This window comes from Leucopleurus acutus, assembly GCF_964270905.1.
Source record: "Leucopleurus acutus genome assembly, chromosome: 16".
In the NCBI taxonomy this organism is placed as follows: domain Eukaryota; kingdom Metazoa; phylum Chordata; class Mammalia; order Artiodactyla; family Delphinidae; genus Leucopleurus; species Leucopleurus acutus.
The window spans coordinates 81587781-81605065 of NC_139158.1; the positions used below are offsets into that span (position 1 = coordinate 81587781).

Below are 17285 nucleotides of genomic sequence, written 5' to 3' on the forward strand. Positions count from 1 at the left end.
CCGATCTCCCTGTGCTGTGCTGCTGCTTCCCACTAGCTAACTATTTTACATTCGGTAGTGTATATATGTCAGTGCTACTCTCACTTCGACCTAGCTTCACCCTCCCACCCCGTGTCCTCAAGTCCACCCTCTGTATCTACATCTTTATTCCTGCCCTGTAACTAGGTTCATCAGTACCTTTTTTTTTTTTTAGATTCCATATATATGTGTTAGCATATGGTATTTGCTCTTCTCTTTCTAACTTATTTCACTCTGTATGACAGACTCTAGGTCCATCCACCTCACTACAAGTAACTCAATTTCATTTCTTTTTATAGCTGAGTAATATTCCATTGTATATATGTGCCACATCTTCTTTATCCATTCATCTGTCGATGGACATTTAGGTTGGTTCCATGTCCTGGCTATTGTAAATAGCGTTGCAATGAACATTGTGGTACGTGTCTCTTTTTGAATTATGGTTTTCTCTGGGTTTATGCCCAGTAGTGGAATTGCTGGGTCGTATGGTAGTTCTATTTTTAGTTTTGTAAGGAACCTCCATATTGTTTTCCATAGTGGCTGTATCAATTTACATTCCCACCAACAGTGCAGGAGGGTTCCCTTTTCATCACACTCTTTCCAGCATTTATTGTTTTTAGATTTTTTTGATAATGGCCATTTTGACCGGCGTGAGGTGATACCTCATTGTAGTTTTGATTTGCATTTCTCTAATAATTAGTGACGTTGAGAATCTTTCCATGTGTCTCTTGGCCATCTGTATGTCTTCCTTGGTGAAAAGTCTATTTAGGTCTTCCACCCATTTTTTAACTGGACTGTTTGTCTTTCTGATATTTAGCTCCATGAGCTGTTTGTATATTTTGGAGATTAATCCTTTGTTGTTTCATTTGCAAATATTTTCTCCCATTTTGAGGGATGTCTTTTTGTCTTGTTTTTGGCTTCCTTTGCTGTGCAAAAGTTTTTAAGTTTAATTAAGTCCCATTTGGTTATTTCTGCTTTTCTTTCCATGACTCTAGGAGGTGGGTCAAAAAGGATCTTGCTGTGATTTATGTCATAGAGTGTTCTGTCTACATTTTCCTCTAAGAGTTTTATAGTGTCTGGCCTTACATTTAGGACATTAATCCATTTGAGTTTATTTTTGTATACAGTGTTAGGGAGAGTTCTAATTTCATTTTTTACATGTAGCTGTCCAGTTTTCCCAGCACCACTTATTGAAGAGGCTGTCTTTTCTCCATGGTATGTTCTTCCTCCTTTGTCATAAATTAAGTGCCCATATGTGCGTGGGTTTATCTCTGGGCATTCTATCTTGTACCATTGATCTATATTTCTGTTTTGTGCCAGTACCATACTGCCTTGATTACTGTAGCTTTGTGGTATAGTTTGAGGTTGGGGAGCCTGATCCCTCCAACTACGTTTTTCTTTCTCAAGATTGCCTTGGCTATTTGGGGTCTTTTGTGTTTCCATACGAATTGTAAACTTTTTTGTTCTAATTCTGTGAAGAATGCCATTGATAGTTTGATAGGGATTGCATTGAATCTGTAGATTGCTTTGGGTAGTATAGTCATTTTCACAATATTGATTCCTCCAATCCAAGAACATAGTATATTTCTCTATCTGTTTATGTCATCTTTGATTTCATTCATTAGTGGTTTTTTTTAATTTATTTTTGGCTGCATTGGGTCTTCGTTGCTGCACGCGGGCTTCTCATTGCGGTGGCTTCTCTTGTTGCGGAGCATGGGCCCTAGAGTGCGCGGGCTTCAGTAATTGTGGCATGCGGGCTCAGTAGTTGTGGCTCGCAGGCTCTAGAGCGCAGACTCAGTAGTTGTGGCGCATGGGCTTAGTTGCTCCGTGGCATGTGGGATCTTCCCAGACCAAGGATCGAACCTGGGTCCCCTGCATTGGCAGGCGGATTCTTAACCACTGTGCCACTAGGGAAGCCCCTCATCAGTATTTTATAGGTTTCTGAGTACAAGTCTTTCACCTCCTTAGGCAGGTTTATTCCTAGGTATTTTATTCTTTTTGTTGCAGTGGTAAATGGGAGTGTTTCCTTAATTTCTCTTTCTGATTTTTCATTGTTGGTATATAGGAATGCCAGAGATTTCTGTGCATTAATTTTGTATCCTGAAACCTTACCAAATTCATTGATTAGTTCTAGTAGTTTTCTGGTGGCATCTTTAGGATTCTCTATGTATAGTAGCATGTCATCTGCAAACAGTGACAATTTTACTTCTTTTCCAATTTGTATTCCTTTTATTTCTTTTCCTTCTCTGATTGCTGTGGCTAGGACTTCCAAAACTATGTTGAATAAGAGTGCCAAGAGTGGACATCCTTGTCTTGTTCCTGATCTTGGTGGAAATGCTTTCAGTTTTTCACCTTTTGAGTATGATGCTTGCTGTGGGTTTGTCATGTATGGCCTTTATTATGTTGAGATAGGTTCCCTCTACGCCCATTTTCTGGAGAGTTTTATCATGAGTGGGTGTTGAAATTTGTCAAAAGCTTATTCTGCCTCTATAGAGATGATCATATGGTTTCTATTCCTTAATTTGTTAATGTGGTGTATCACATCGATTGATTTGTGTTATTGAAGAATCCTTGCATCCCTGGTATAAATCCCACTTGATCATGCTGTATGATCCTTTAACTGTTTTGTTGGATTCTGTTTGCTAGTATTTTGTTCAGGATTTTTGCATCTATGTTCATCAGTGATATTGGTCTATAATTTTCTTTTTTTGTGATATCATTTTCTGGTTTTGGTATCAGGGTGATGTTGGCTTCATAGAATGAATTTGGGAGTGTTTCTCCCTCTGCAATTTTTTGGAAGAGTTTGAGAAGGATCGGTGTTAGCTATTCTCTAAATGGTTGATAGAATTCACTTATGAAGCCATCTGGTCCAGGACTTTTGTTTGTTGGAAGATTTTTTTTTTTTTTTTTTTTTTTTTTTTTTTTGCGGTACGCAGGCTCTCACTGTTGTGGCCTCTCCCGTTGCAGAGCACAGGCTCCGGACGCACAGGCTCAGCGGCCATGGCTCACGGGCCCACCCGCTCTGCGATATGTGGGATTTTCCCGGACCGGGGCACGAACCCGTGTCCCCTGCATCGGCAGGCGGACTCTCAACCACTGCGCCACCAGGGAAGCCCTTGGAAGATTTTTAATTACAGTTTCAATTTCATTGCTTGTGATTGGTCTGTTCATATTTTCTATTTCTTCCTGGTTCGGTCTTGGAAGGTTATACCTTTCTAATAATTTGTCCATTTCTTCCAGGTTGTCCATTTTATTGGCAAATAGTTGATTGTAGTAGTCTCTTATGATACTTTGTATTTCTGTGTTGTCCGTTGTAACTTCCCCTTTTTTCATTTCTAATTTTATTGATTTGCATCCTCTCCCTTTTTTTCCTGATAAGTCTAGCTAAGGGTTTATCAATTTTGTTTATCTTCTCAAAGAACAAGCTTTTAGTTTTATTGATCTTTGCTAGTGTTTTTTTCATTTCTATTTCATTTATTTCCTCTCTGAGCTTTATGATTTCTTTCCTTCCACTGACTTTGGGTTTTCTTTGTTCTTCTTTCTCTAGTTGTTTTAAGTGTAGGGTTAAATTGTTTATTTGAGATTTTTCTTGCTTCTTGAGGTGAGGTTGAATTGTTATAAACTTCCCTCTTAGAATTGCTTCTGCTGCATCCCATAGGCTTTGGGTCATCGTGTTTTTGTTGTCATTTGTTTCTATGTATTTTTTAATTTCTTCTTAGATTTGTTCAGTGATCTCTTGGTTATTTAGTAGTACACTGTTTAGCCTCCATGTATTTGTGTTTTTTATAGTTTTTTTTTCCTGTAATTTGTTTCCAATCTCATAGTGTTGTGTTCAGAAAAGATGCTTGATATGATTTCAATTTTCTTAAATTTTCCGAGGCTTGATTTGTGACCCAAGATGTGATCTGTCCTGGAGAATGTTGCATGTGCACTTGAGAAGAAAGTGTATTCTGCCACTTTTGGATGGAATGTTCTATAAATGTCAATTAAATCTATCTGGTCTATTGTGTCATTTAAAGCTTGTGTTTTGTTATTTATTTTCTGTTTGGATGATCTGTCCATTGGTGTAAGTGGGGTGTTAAAGTTTCCTACTCTTATTGTGTTACTTTCGATTTCTCCTTTCATGGTTGTTAGCATTTGCCTTATGTACTGAGGTGCTCCTTTGTTGGGTGCATAAACATTAATTATTATATCTTCTTCTTGGATTGATCCCTTGATGTAGTGTCTCTCATCTCTTGTAACAGTCTTTATTTTAAAGTCTATTTTATCTGGTATGATTATTGCTACTCCAGGTTTCTTTTGATTTCCATTTGCATGGAATATCTTTTTCCATTCCTTCACTTTCAGTCTGTATGTGTCCCTAGGTCTGAAGTGGGTCTCTTGTAGACAGCATATAGATGGGTCTTGTTTTGGTGTCCATTCAGCCAGTCTGTGTCTTTTGGTTGGAGCATTTAATCCATTTACATTCAAGGTTATTATTGATATGTATGTTCCTATTACCATTTTCTTAATTGTTTTGGGTTTGTTTTTGTGGGTCTCTTTCTTCTCTTTTGTTTCCTGCCTAGAGAAGTTTCTTTAGCATTTGTTGTAAAGCTGTTTTGGTGGTGCTGAATTCTGTTAGCTTTTGTCTGTCTAAAACGCTTTTGACTTCTCCACTGAATCTGAATGAGAGCCTTGCTGGGTAGAGTAATCTTGGTTTTAGGTTTTTCTCTTTCATCACCTTAAATATATCCTGCCACTCCCTTCTGACCTGCAGAGTTTCTGCTGAAAAATCAGCTGATAACCGTATGGGATTCCTTTGTGTGTTATTTTTTGTTTTTCCCTTGCTGCTTTTAATGTTTTTTCTTTGAATTTAACATTTGTTAGTTTGATTAATATGTGTCTTGGTCTGTTTCTCTTAGGGTTTATCCTGCATGGGACTCTCTGTGCTTCCTGGACTTGGGTGACTATTTCCTTTCCCATGTTAGGGAAGTTTTCCACTATAATCTCTTCAAATATTTTCCCAGCCTTTTTCTTTTTCTCTTCTTCTGGGACCCCTATAATTTGAATGTTGATGCATGTAGTGTTGTCCCCGAGGTCTCTGAGATTGTCCTCAATTCTTTTCATTCTTTTTTCTTTATTCTGCTCCTTGGCAGTTATTTCCACCATTCCGTCTTCCAGCTCACTTATTCGTTCTTCTGCCTCCGTTATTCTGTTATTGATTCCTTCTAGTATATTTTTCATTTCAGTTATTGTGTTGTTCATCTCTGTTTGTTCTTTAGTTCTTCTAGATCTTTGTTAAACATTTCTTGTATTTTCTCAATCTGTGCCTCCATTCTATTTCCAAGATTCTGGATCATCTTTCCTATCATTACTCTGAACTCTTTTTCAGGTAGATTGCCTATTTCCTCTTCATTTATTTGGTCTTGTAGGTTTTTACATTGCTCCTTCATCTGTGACATATTTTTTTGCCGTCTCATTTTAAAAAATTTTTTTTTAATTTTTTATGAGTGGGATTGTGTTCCTTTCTTACTGGTTGTTTGGCCTGAGGCTTCCAACACTGGAGTTTGTAGGCTGTTGGGTAGAGCTGGGTCTTGGTGCTGAGATGAGGACCTCCGTGAGACTTTACTCTGATGAATATTTCCTGGGGTCTGAGGTTCTCTGTTAGTCCAGTGGTTTGGACTTGGAGCTCCCACCGCAGTAACTTCTGCCCCACCACCAGTACATGAATCAAGATCCCCCAAGCCACATGGGGTGGCAAAAAAAAAAAAAAAGAACAATAACAGTAAAAAATAAAATTAGACTAGGAAACTAACAGATATATTAGAAAGAACATAAAAATAAAAATATACATGAATCAGCAACTGGAAGGTACATCACTACCACAATAGTAAAAAAGAGGATGAGGGAAAAGAAAAAAAAAGGAAAGGAAAAAGAAAAAAAAAGGGGGGGAAGGCCTTGGCTGTGGAGGGTGGGGCCTAAGCAAGGGCGGGTTTGGGTGTTGGGCAGGGCCTATGCTCAGGACCCACAGGGCTGGAAAAGGCCCTGAGGGCTGTGGGGGGTGGGGCTTAGGCTCAAGGAACAGAAGGGGCCCAGGTGTGCCCCCCACCCCTGGTCTCAGAGGGCGGGGGACCTCACCTGGGAACCCAGCAGGCTTCCTGGGCTCGAGTAGGCAGGGCAATTGCCCTCCGCTCCTCTCCCTCTCCTCCCGGAGGGCCCCTCCTGCCTGCCTTTCTTGATCTCCCTGGCCTCCCTCCTCTGCCCCCAGGACCCACGCGGCCTTGAGGGGGCTTTCGCAGGGCGGCTACGAGCCGCGGAGCTCAGCAGGCTCCCCGGCCCCAGTGGGAGGGGTAATCACCGTTCACTCCCCTACTGCTTTTCCTGGAGAGGCCCTCCTGCCTGCCTCCCCTGGTCTCCCCAGCCTCAGGGGCACCAATCCTGTCTGGCCCCCATTTCTTCTCCCCGCTCAGTCCTCCCATGTCCTACCAGTTCACTTGGGGGTTCCTCCCGTCTCCTTGGGCATCAGGGTCCCACACCAGCAGCCGGCAGATGCCCTAGTTGTGGGGAGACGCTAACTTGGTGTCTTCCCCCACTGCCATCTTGACTCCACCCCCCTGCACTTTTTAAAAGTAATAATATTATGAAGGATATACATCTTTTTTGTTGTTTTTTGGCTGCGTTGGGTCTTCGTTGCTGTGCGCAGGCCTTCTCTAGTTGCAGTGAACGGCGGGGGCTTCTCTTGTTGCGGAGCACAGGCTCTAGGCACGTGAGCTTCAGTAGTTGCAGCACGCGGGCTCATTAGTTGCAGCACACGTGCCCTAGAGCGTGTGGGCTTCAGTAGTTGTGGTGCAGGGGCTTAGTTGCTCCGTGGCATGTGGGATCTTCCTGGACCAGGGCTCGAACCCATGTCCCCTGCACTGGCAGGTGGATTCTTAGCCATTGCACCACCAGGGAAGTCCCACATCACAGTCTTAACATTATCATTGGTTATCTTAACATTGATTATCTCTGGGGGAGGAAATTTTAGGTTTAGGGATTTTTTTTAACTTATTTGAATGTTACTAGTACATCAGTTGTATAAGACATGCTTCGTGTAATCAGAAAACAACTTCACTCACTTCTCAGCCCATCAAAATTGCCCCGTGGCTGTGTTCTCCCCTGCCCATCAATGAACATCGGAATGGCCTGGGTGCTTCACCCACACCTGCATCCTGGAACCACACCCAGGGGCGCTGATGTTTGAGGTCTGGGTGGGCCCCGGGCAGCAGTAATTTTAAAGCTCCCAGATGGTTCTGGAGCACAGCCAGGGCTAAAGGCCACAGCTCTAGTCTAAATAAAAATTCAGGCCTTCTCTGTGACTTCCTGGTCCCTCACAGGTAATAATTAGTCTCAATGGAGGAATTTAATGTTCAGTGCAAGCAATACCCAAAGTTCCTACTATATTTAAAGTGAAAGCTCGTGCTCTCTCAGCTTGTTTGCAGGGCCTGGGCTCCTGCTGCAGGGACAGAGGGCTGGCTGGATTCTCTGCTAGTTCCCTACCTCGGGTTCCTTCTCACTGGATGACCTCAGGCTCCTGCGGGGCTGAGGGGAAGCAGGGAGGCAGGGCAGAGGTGGAAAGGTCCTGCGTGCCTGGTTCTGTGGGAGGGATGGTGCAGTGTTACCCCATGGAGGCAGTGAGCACTGCAGGCTGATTCTTTCTCTTCGGGGACATTTTTGCGAGTGCCAACCCCTCCCCACCTCCCCTGATTGCCAGGTATCTCTCTCTCTCTCTCTCTCTCTCTCTCTCTCTCTTTGGCTGCGTGGCTTGTGAGATCTTAGTTCCCAACCAGGGATTGAACCTGGGCTCTCAGCAGTGAGGGTCTGGAGCCCTAATCACTGGACCACCAGGGAAGTCCCATGCTGGGTATCTCTTACCTGCAAGTTAAACAGGGTGGGCAGAGGCTTCTCCTCTGGCCGGTGGCTGAAGGTTCCTCCCTGAGCTCCAGGCATCCGGTCATCTCCAGCCTCACCCTCCTGAGATGCTCTCACCCTCTAGGCCTGGCTCCAGCTCCCATGCAGCCCACGTCTGGTCCACAGAGAACGCACGGGCTCCCTCAGCCGCAATGGACCCCAGGGCCAGGACTGGGGGGCGGGTGGGGTATGGAGAATGGGGCACTTTCTCCCCCAAAGTTTTAAACAAAGACACATTTGCAAGACTCACTTCACTTGCCTCGCCCTCGTCCCGGCCCTGTGGATCATTTCTTTATTCAAAATGTTGATAATTTGTTCATCACGATTTTTTCACATCAATTGCGATTTTAAAGTGTATTGCATTAAAATATTATTTACCTTAGACACTGAGTTTGTTGGTGCACCTTTAAATGTTATGCCAAGGCAGGGGCTTCCCTTTGCTCCGCCTGGTCCCCGCCCTGAGAACAGACCCCCTCAGCCCAGCCACCACCCTGTGCTTTGTCAGAAGATTCTCACCTTTAACTTTTCGCAAGCAGAGTTAGACATTGTGCACTATGACCCCAAGCTCAGGTGGCACAGCTCAAATCTCGGAAGGTTCCGTGGGGCACTTTCCACTTTGCCTGAAGGGAGTGAAAAGCATCCTTTCCTCCCCACCCTGAGAAGGGGAGAGCAGGACACTCACAGCCCAGCTCGCTCCAAAGATACCCCCTCTCCAAATTCCAGCTTTTTCTCTCTTTCTTTGCAAAACCTGTTTTGGTGCTCTCTCACCTCGCTTTGGAACATGGAACCTGTTTTTCTTATCCTAAAATATGTATTTCCTAATTGTTGCACCAAAAAAAAGCCTATTATCTGTAGAGGCGCCATGTCTTTTGCTCATTACTGGGTGTATATATGTCATATGGTTCAGTGTGTAGTCGTTAGTAGGCACTCAGTAAATATTTGCAGGATGAATACATGACTTACAAGCACAGGAAAATTTCTGCTGAGAAAAACAAGAAAAGAAAAAGACATAGTAAGTCCCAATCTTATATTTATTCTTCTTTAATTCAATCTTAAGGTGAACTAACAAGAGGAAATGAACTACCGTTTTTAACTGCAGCTGCAGCTAATTCTCTCTATAGTTTGTCCCCACCTTCAATCGAGAAGTCACCTTTTCTAAAGCACAGAGTCCATTGTTGAAAATGTACCCAGTAGAGCACACACTTCCACCATGAAAGCATCATGACTGAAATCCCCCAAGTCTTCAGTGATTTGTGTTTTCATTTGGAAAAAAAAAGAAACACTGGAGTGGAAAGAGTTTGTGATGTGCAGCCATCAGGAGGGAAAAATTCATGTTGTCCTTCTTTGTGGTCTTTCCCCAGGAGCCAGGGAAGCAGCAGCAGCTATATGACATCCTCCCCAGCCCCCAAAAAGCAGCACTTGGTCCCCCTGCCAGCCAACCAAACGTAAGTATGACGGGCGCTGAGATCCGATGCTATGCAAACCTGAACAGCCTCTGGGAAATGTTTGCTTGGTCAAAATTAGGAATGCAGGGCTTCCCTCGTGGCTCAGTGGTTGAGAGTCTGCCTGCCGATGCAGGGGACACGGGTTCGTGCCCCGGTTCGGGAAGATCCCACATGCCGCGGAGCGTCTGGGCCCGTGAGCCATGGCCGCTGAGCCTGCGCGTCCGGAGCCTGTGCTCCGCAACAGGAGAGGCCACAACAGTGAGAGGCCCACGTACTGCAAAAGAAAAAAAAAAAATTAGGAATGCAAATCCCTCACAGCAGAACTTACTTCACTGGAGGCAAAACTTGTAACTGCAATGGCATTCAGGAACAGAACAAGCTACGTGGTTTAGATCCTTTAACTTCCATATGCCTCCGTTTCTTATTACAAACTTACGTGAGAATTGACATAATCCCTGCAAAAGACCTAGTACAGTGCTTGGCACAGAGCAAGAGCTCAGTAGACTTTATTTTATTTTGTTTTATTTATTTATTTTAATTAATTAATTTACTTATTTATGGCTGTGTTGGGTATTTATTGCTGCAGGCGGGCTTTCTATAATTGTGGTGAGCGGGGGCTACTCTTCGCTGCAGTACGCGGGCTTCTCATTGCGGTGGTTTCTATTGTTGCGGAGCACGGGCTCTAGGCGCGTGGGCTTCAGTAGTTGTGGCTCTTGGGCTTCAGTAGTTGTGGCTCACGGGCTCCAGAGTGCAGGCTCAGTAGTTGTGGCGCACGGGCTTAGTTGCTCCGCGGCATGTGGGATCTTCCTGGGCCAGGGCTCGAACCTGTGTCCCCTGAGTTGGCAGGCGAATTCTTAACCACTGCGCCACCAGGGAAGTCCCTTGAGCTCAGTAGACTTTAGATAAATGCTTCTTCTTATTGTATACCTTGGAGACATGTTGCATCAAGGTAGGTTTTTATTTGTATAAAAAGGAGGTGCCTTAATTTGAAATCTGTAATCCATGTTTATCGTTGGATTCTGTCACATGTATAAATAAATGTACCTATGCCCAAGGTGGCAACTCAGCAGTGTCACAAAGGATGCATAGGAGTTTGTTAGACGGAAAGCAAGGGGTTGGGAAGACATTTAGAGCAGAGGAACCAGTTTGGGTAAAATTAAATATAGTGGTTCAAGAGAGCATTCTGTGTTCAGGGGAAGGTAAACAGCAAGGGTAGCTGGACTTTTAAGGAGGGTGGTGGCAGAAGCGGAGAGCAAGGAGGCTCAAAAGGAGGTTGGAGCCCGACTGTGAAGGGCTTGAGTGATAACAGCAGTGGGGAGCAACAGAAGAAGCGTGAGTAGGGGAGTGTCGATCAGATTTTTAAGAAGCACAGTGCCAAGCACTTGGTGGGTCCTCAGTGTAATACACATGTGTCACCTGAGTCGCTCATACTGTCTTTTTATTGCTCCTAAACTGGGTGACTTTGTGTGGTTTTTCACAGGGGCAGAGTGTTCCCCTGATGTCAAGCATTGCCTTAAGGAGAGGCAGCTGCAACACGTTGCCAAGCCCTCAGAAATCCGAATGGATTTATGACACGCCAGTGTCTCCAGAAAAGGCTGATGTAAGAAACGCATCTCTAAGCAGCTTTGTGGAAAAATCGGGGCACCGTGCTCTCCCCAGGTACATGTCCAGTTTTCACAGCCCTCAGAACAGCAGAGCAAGGACCCTCAGTCCACACCCGCAGAAAAACGTGCCCATGCAGAAAAAACTCAGCCTTCCAGAGATTCCTTCTCATAGCTTTCCACCACCCAGGGATGCATTTCCTTTGGATGAAGGTGTCAGCTACAAGGTCCCTTCAAGCTTTCTGATCTCCCGAGTGGAACAGAAGAACACCAGGCTGAACATTTACGACGTCCCTAAAGCAGTGCTAAGTGTCCCTCAGGCTGGGAAAGAGCTGGGAAAAGCCGATGGGCCTTCAGAGAATTCCATGGACCATAATTCCTCATGGTTCTCCGGACGGGCAGCATCGCCGTCTCCTGAGCCAGACGGCTTGTCCGTTTCCAGTTCTGACAGCAGAGCCAGCGTCCTTTCCTCATGCTCCTCCACGTCTAGCCACTCTTCTAGCTCCTTCTCGGAGGAGTCAGCCAAAGAGCTCCCCTTGGACCCGGACTTGGCCAAAGAGACAGTCACAGCTCTGCAGCACAAGGTGGACAACTCTGTCGCGGGCCTCTTGCTCTTCGTCAGTAGGCAGTGGAGGTTCCGAGACTACCTGGAGGCCAATATCCACGCAATCCGCAGGGCTGCCGACCGCATAGAGGAATCCTTGAGAGAATTTCTGGATTTCGCCTGCGGCGTCCGTGGGACTGCCTGTAACCTCACCGACAGTAAACTTCAGGCCAAAATTAGGGATCAGCTACAGACAATCTCCAACTCCTACCAAATCCTGCTTGAAACAAAGGAAAGTCTGGAGAGCTGTGATTGGTCCCTGGAAGTCCTTGTGACCAACAAAGTCCAAAACAGCCTGGATGACCTGGAGAGATTTGTCCTGACGGCGCGGATGGTTCCAGAAGACATCAAGAGGTTCGCCTCCCTCGTCATTGCCAACGGGAGACTCCTTTTCAAGCCGAACTGTGAAAAGGAAGACCCCATGCAATTGACCCCAAATGCAGAATTTAAGCTTGCAAAATCCATCTGGCTTCCCCAAAAGGAGATTGAATCATACCAAAGGAATGCTTCTTTTCAGAAACAAAGGGAAAGCAAACACCCTCCTGAACTATTAAAGAAAAATAGGACAGATGTTTGTGAACAGGTGAGTTCAGAGTGGTATACTATAAGGGGACTTTCCATTTTTATCTGGAGTGGTCACCAGTAAGTTAGATGATGAGAATCTGTTTTATCGTCTTTGGGGAGATAAGGGTTCCATTTTCCAGAAAATAAAATTCATGGAAGTAAAATTCTAGGTGAGCTCTTAGTCAGAAGTAAGATATGTATCTTAATATTAAGGCAGACAGGATGTCTTCTGGAAAATCGGGGTTTTGGGCTTACCTCTGATGCTAGGATTAGAAAGGATTTTGAAAACCTTGTGAAACCTGTTCTTTGAACAAAATTTTTCATCTCATCATCAAGTTTCTTTGCATTTTTCACAGCTGTAAATTTAGTCATTGTCAGTGTGTTTCTTAGAAACAGAAGAGGAACTGTAAACACTCTTCCAAGTTGTGCATGGTCCTAGCAGCCTCCAGACTCTAGTTACTCTTAGGAATACTTTGCTCCATGAGTCTAGACACTATAGAAAGAGACCCTTAGTTCAAGAATTGCAAGTTGCAGGGCTTCCCTGGTGGCGCAGTGGTTAAGAATCAGCCTGCCAGTGCAGGAGACACGGGTTCGAGCCCTGGTCTGGGAAGATCCCACATGCCTCAGAGCAGCTAAGTCCGTGCGCCACAACTACTGAGCCTGCGCTCTAGAGCCCACGCACCAAGAGCCCGTGCTCCGCAACAAGCCACTGCAATGAGAAGCCTGTGCACCGCAACGAAGAGTAGCCCCCGCTCGCTGCAGCTAGAGAAAGCCCACACGTGGCAAGGAAGACCCAACGCAGCCAAAAAAGAAAAAGAGAGAGAATTACAAGTTGCAAGAAATGCAGCAGGTAACCTGGGGCCTGTGTCACGGAGATAACTCAGTGCTTTCAGCCCCAGTCTTGGTTTTCTGCTGACATGCCTGGAGGTTCAAGAGCTTTAACACACTCTAGAGAAGCTGGAAATTTGGTTATTTTTCATTTCCCAATAAAATTGTGTGTCATTATATTAGGCCATGTTGGTAGGCAAAATTCAGCCCTCGGGCTGCTGAAGTCTCCTTTGTTGGAAAAAGTCATTACTAGGTAGAACCATCAACAAAAACATAACGAGGAATGCTCAAGTTATAAAGTGGACTTAAACAGCTATATAATAGTATAAAGACCATTCTAGTTGGTAATTTGAAGGGATTTTATGTTTCAGGAGTTGCCTAGCCTAGAAGAGAAAGAAACACCCATCTTGGAACAAAGGTTGGATGAAAACAAAGACTTAGAAACCCAGGTAAGCGATGATGCTGACTCTCCAATACTTCTGATGGACTAATAGGCTTTATCCCCAGAGATGTTTCCTGCTGTGAATAATTCAGCATTACAGCCCTGACCCACATGGGAAGAGACTTGGTTTTGTGACTGTTCTTCCTTTTTTATAATAGAAGGAACCCTGGAGATGAGCAAGTCCAATGAGCCCCAAAATGTGGAACATGGTCCTTTAACCATCAGTGAAATAATTATAGGTGCTCTGCAAATTTATCACAGGAGATACTGACATGGCATGAAGTCACACGGACTCACATTCTTGTTGACATTTTTTTCCCCTTTGGCTTAAACAATAGAAATTTATTTTCTCACAATTCTGGAGGTTAGAAATCCAAGATCAGGGTTCGTTTCTTCTCCGGTGTCTTTCCTTGGCTTGTACATGGTTGTCTTCTCCCTGTGTCTTCACTTGATCTTCCCTCTGTGCGTGTATCTGTTTGACATTCCCTTTTAATGTTTCTGATTACAACAGAAAAAACATTTTGGTTTGGGGCCTGTGTATCTTCAACACCTCTCTGACATTTGATCATCTTCCTTTTTTTTTTAAATCAAAAATGCTATCATTGTACTTATTTTTCATTGCTTACCTCCTATTAGTGGCAAAGGATAGTAGTTTTCCATTTACCGATTTTAAAAGTTTTAACTTACGTAAAAACAGCTGATCACTTAAAAACAAGGATGTAGCTGACCGAAGTTAAGAGGAAGGTAGAAAGGGCGTAATGTGTGAAGGTTTTCTTTGAATAACTGAAGCCTGGGAACCAATGAACCCATTCAACCTCCTGGCTGATGGGGGGTGGGGAGGGCAGCATGGGCGAGAAGGGACAGAGATATCCAATGATGTGGACAAGATTGTTTGCCTTCTCAGAGGCCAACTAAGATAATAACCTTATGCTAGAACGTCCTGATGCTTCGTTCTGCAAACCCCAAACCCAAAACTTGGGGCCTGTCAGATTGCTAAAAGTCATGCTATTTTGCTCAGCACGAAGTATGCCTTGGACCAGTGGTTCTAAAACCTGAGAGTGTGTCATAGTTTCCTATAGAGCTCGTTAAAACCCAGAGGGCTAGACCTTACCCCAGAGTTTCTGATTCAGTAGGTCTAGGGAAGGGCCTGAGAATTTTCTTTTCCAACAAGTTCCCAGGTGCTGGAGGTCCAAGGATCACCCTTGGAAAAACCCTGCTTTAGACTGACTGCTTCTCAGTGGGGGTGGCAGGGGGACCACTGACCATCAGGTGGGCAGTTCTTCACTGCATGGGATGGACTGTTCGGCATCCGTAGCCCCCTGTCCACTGGTAGCCTGTAGTGTTCCCTGGTCAATGTGACAACCAAAAATAGAGATTTCCAACAGCCCAGAATAAAAATCATAGTACATTTTTGTTTACCTACAGGTAATACTCCCAAGCCAAGATGGGAGTATTCATTCCAATGTATATAACATTCCATTCCATTGTTATAACAATGTATATAACAATGGGAGTATAACATTCCAATGTCCAGATGGTTGCTCCTCATTTCTAGCCTCTGATGCATTCTTCTCATGCTCCCTGCCCCCCCAGAGTCCATCTCAACCAACACCCCAGGCTTTTCTTCCCTTTACCTGTCTATCTTAATCTGTTTGTGCTGCTACAATAAAGTACCATAGGCTGGGTGGCTTATAAGCAATAGAAATGTATTTCTCACAGTCCTAGAGGCTAGGAATCCAAGACCAGGGTGCTAGCAGGGTCAGATTCTGGTGAGGGCCCTCTTCCAGGCTGCAGACTGCCCACTTCTCATTGTATCCTCACCTGGCAGAGAGCAGAGGGTGGGAGCAAGCTCTCAGGCAACCCTTGGAAGAGCACTAACCCCATTCCTGGGGGCCCCACCCACATGATCTCATCTAATGCTGGTCACCTCCCAAAGGCCCCATCTCCCAATAACTTCACACTGAGGGGTAGAGTTTCATGATATGAATTTTGGGGAGACACAGTCAGACTATAACACTGTCTGAGTGCTTCTGAGCTGGGTGTTTTAAGACCGTAGGTTGATAAGAGTGCACAGTTTAATAGAAAGAATGAGAGTTTCAGACTTGCTGACTAGGCTAAGAGCTCCAGATCTTTATTTTGCTAGTAGAGTGACCCTAGGCAGCCTCTTCTCTTCCGGAAGCCTCAATCTCCTCACCTATAACCTAACATAGAGGCTTTTTTTTTTTAAACTTTTTATTTTATATTAGAGTATAGTTGATAAAAATGTTGTGTTAGTTTCAGGTGTGCACAAAGTGATTCAGTTATACATATACATGTATCTATTCTTTTTCAAATTCTTTTCCTATTTAGGTTGTTATATAATATTGAGCAGAGTTCCCCGTGCTGTACAGTAGGTCCTTGTTGGTTATCCAATTTAAATATAGCAGTGTGTTTGATTATTACCTGGAGTAGGATTTCCACTAAGTTTGATGCTGAGAATCTTTCAACAGTGAACAGGCTTTGGTTCCACATTCCAGAAAATAAAATTCATGAAAGTAAACTTCTAAATAAAACTTTAATTAGCAAGTAAGATAAATATTTTAATCTTAAAGCAGATAAGTCAGTATATTTTTATTTCTTCTGGAAATTTGGGGGATTCAGATTTACCTCTGATACTGGAACTAGGAAGGGTTTTTTAAATGCTTTAAAACCTGTTCTTTGAGTAAATTTTTAAATCTCACCATCAAGTTTTCTGCATTTTTTTTTAAGTTATGAATTTAGTCATTGTCAACGAGTTTCTTAGAATGGGTTTCTAACAGTTTGTAGAGAGAATTGAATACGATTTTATATGTATCTAATATGAATGATTTTATGTATATAATGCAATATATAAAATTATATACCTGAGAGATAATTTATATGTAACAGTGCTTTGAAAACCTTAACATTAGTTCCTTAGGCAAATGTTGCACTGTGGGGCTTCCCAAACAAAACTGTACTTTTTCTTACAAAAAGTCTAGCAAATTGAGCAAAAACAGGAAAAGAGAGACAACCACAGCCTGTCGATTGAATCTCTTTCTTATCCATTGTTTCCTTTCTCTTCTCTAGAATCCTAGCTCCCTTTGCCCCCGACCTTTGAGTCAGCAGAATCCTGAGAAGAAAATCCGCCTTTCTGAACACTGCCGCCTCTATTTCGGGGCGCTCTTCAAAGCCATCGGCGTGTTGCACAGCAGTCTCGGCAACGGCCAGCCCCCCGAGATCTTCATCGCGCAGAGCAAGCTAGTCATCATGGTCGGGCAGAAGCTGGTGGACACGCTGTGCCAGGAGACCCAGGAGAGGGACGTGCGCAACGAGATCTTGCGCGGCAGCAGCCGCCTCTGCAGCCTGCTCAAGGACCTGGCGCTGGCCACCAAGCACGCCGTACTCCAGCATCCCAGCCCCGCCGCCCTGCAGCACCTCCAGGCTGAGGCCAAGAAGCTGGAGCGGCACACGCAGCAATTCAGGGGGATGTTGGAATGAGCCTCCTTCCTCCTTCCTTCTCCGTGTTAACTTCTTCGCTTCAGCTTCACACCCACAGCCTGTGCAAGCCTGTGCTCTGGGAAAAGCCAGCCTGGGGATACACCAAGGGGTGGCAACAGCCGTGGTGCCCAAACCCGGTATTACCAAGTGGCTGAGCAACCCCAGGACATTGGCTTATCCCACAGAGAGTCAGGGAAGAGAATCAGGTGTGAACTAAGGACCAAAGTTTTTAGCCTATCATGTAGGGCCAGTGTGTGAAATGAAGTTATAGAAATTAATTTTTATATTGGCTAAATGTGTGCCTGTTTTAAACTCATTCATTCAGTACTTACTTATTGGGTACCTATTATATGTCA

At 44.2% G+C, this 17285-nt stretch overlaps 1 protein-coding gene across 1 annotated transcript in view; it reads left to right on the forward strand.

Moving 5' to 3' along the window:
• The window catches only part of CASS4 (Cas scaffold protein family member 4), a gene marked incomplete at both ends in the record, with an annotated part of 42440 nt that extends 25511 nt beyond the window's left edge, over nucleotides 1-16929 (forward strand). Inside the window, 3 exons of the mRNA XM_082857035.1 lie at nucleotides 9309-9392; nucleotides 10873-12180; nucleotides 16519-16929. Coding sequence (XP_082713161.1) covers nucleotides 9309-9392; nucleotides 10873-12180; nucleotides 16519-16929 — 1803 coding nt within the window. The remainder of the gene's footprint in view (nucleotides 1-9308; nucleotides 9393-10872; nucleotides 12181-16518) is intronic.
• Between the last annotated feature and the right edge of the window lie 356 nt (nucleotides 16930-17285).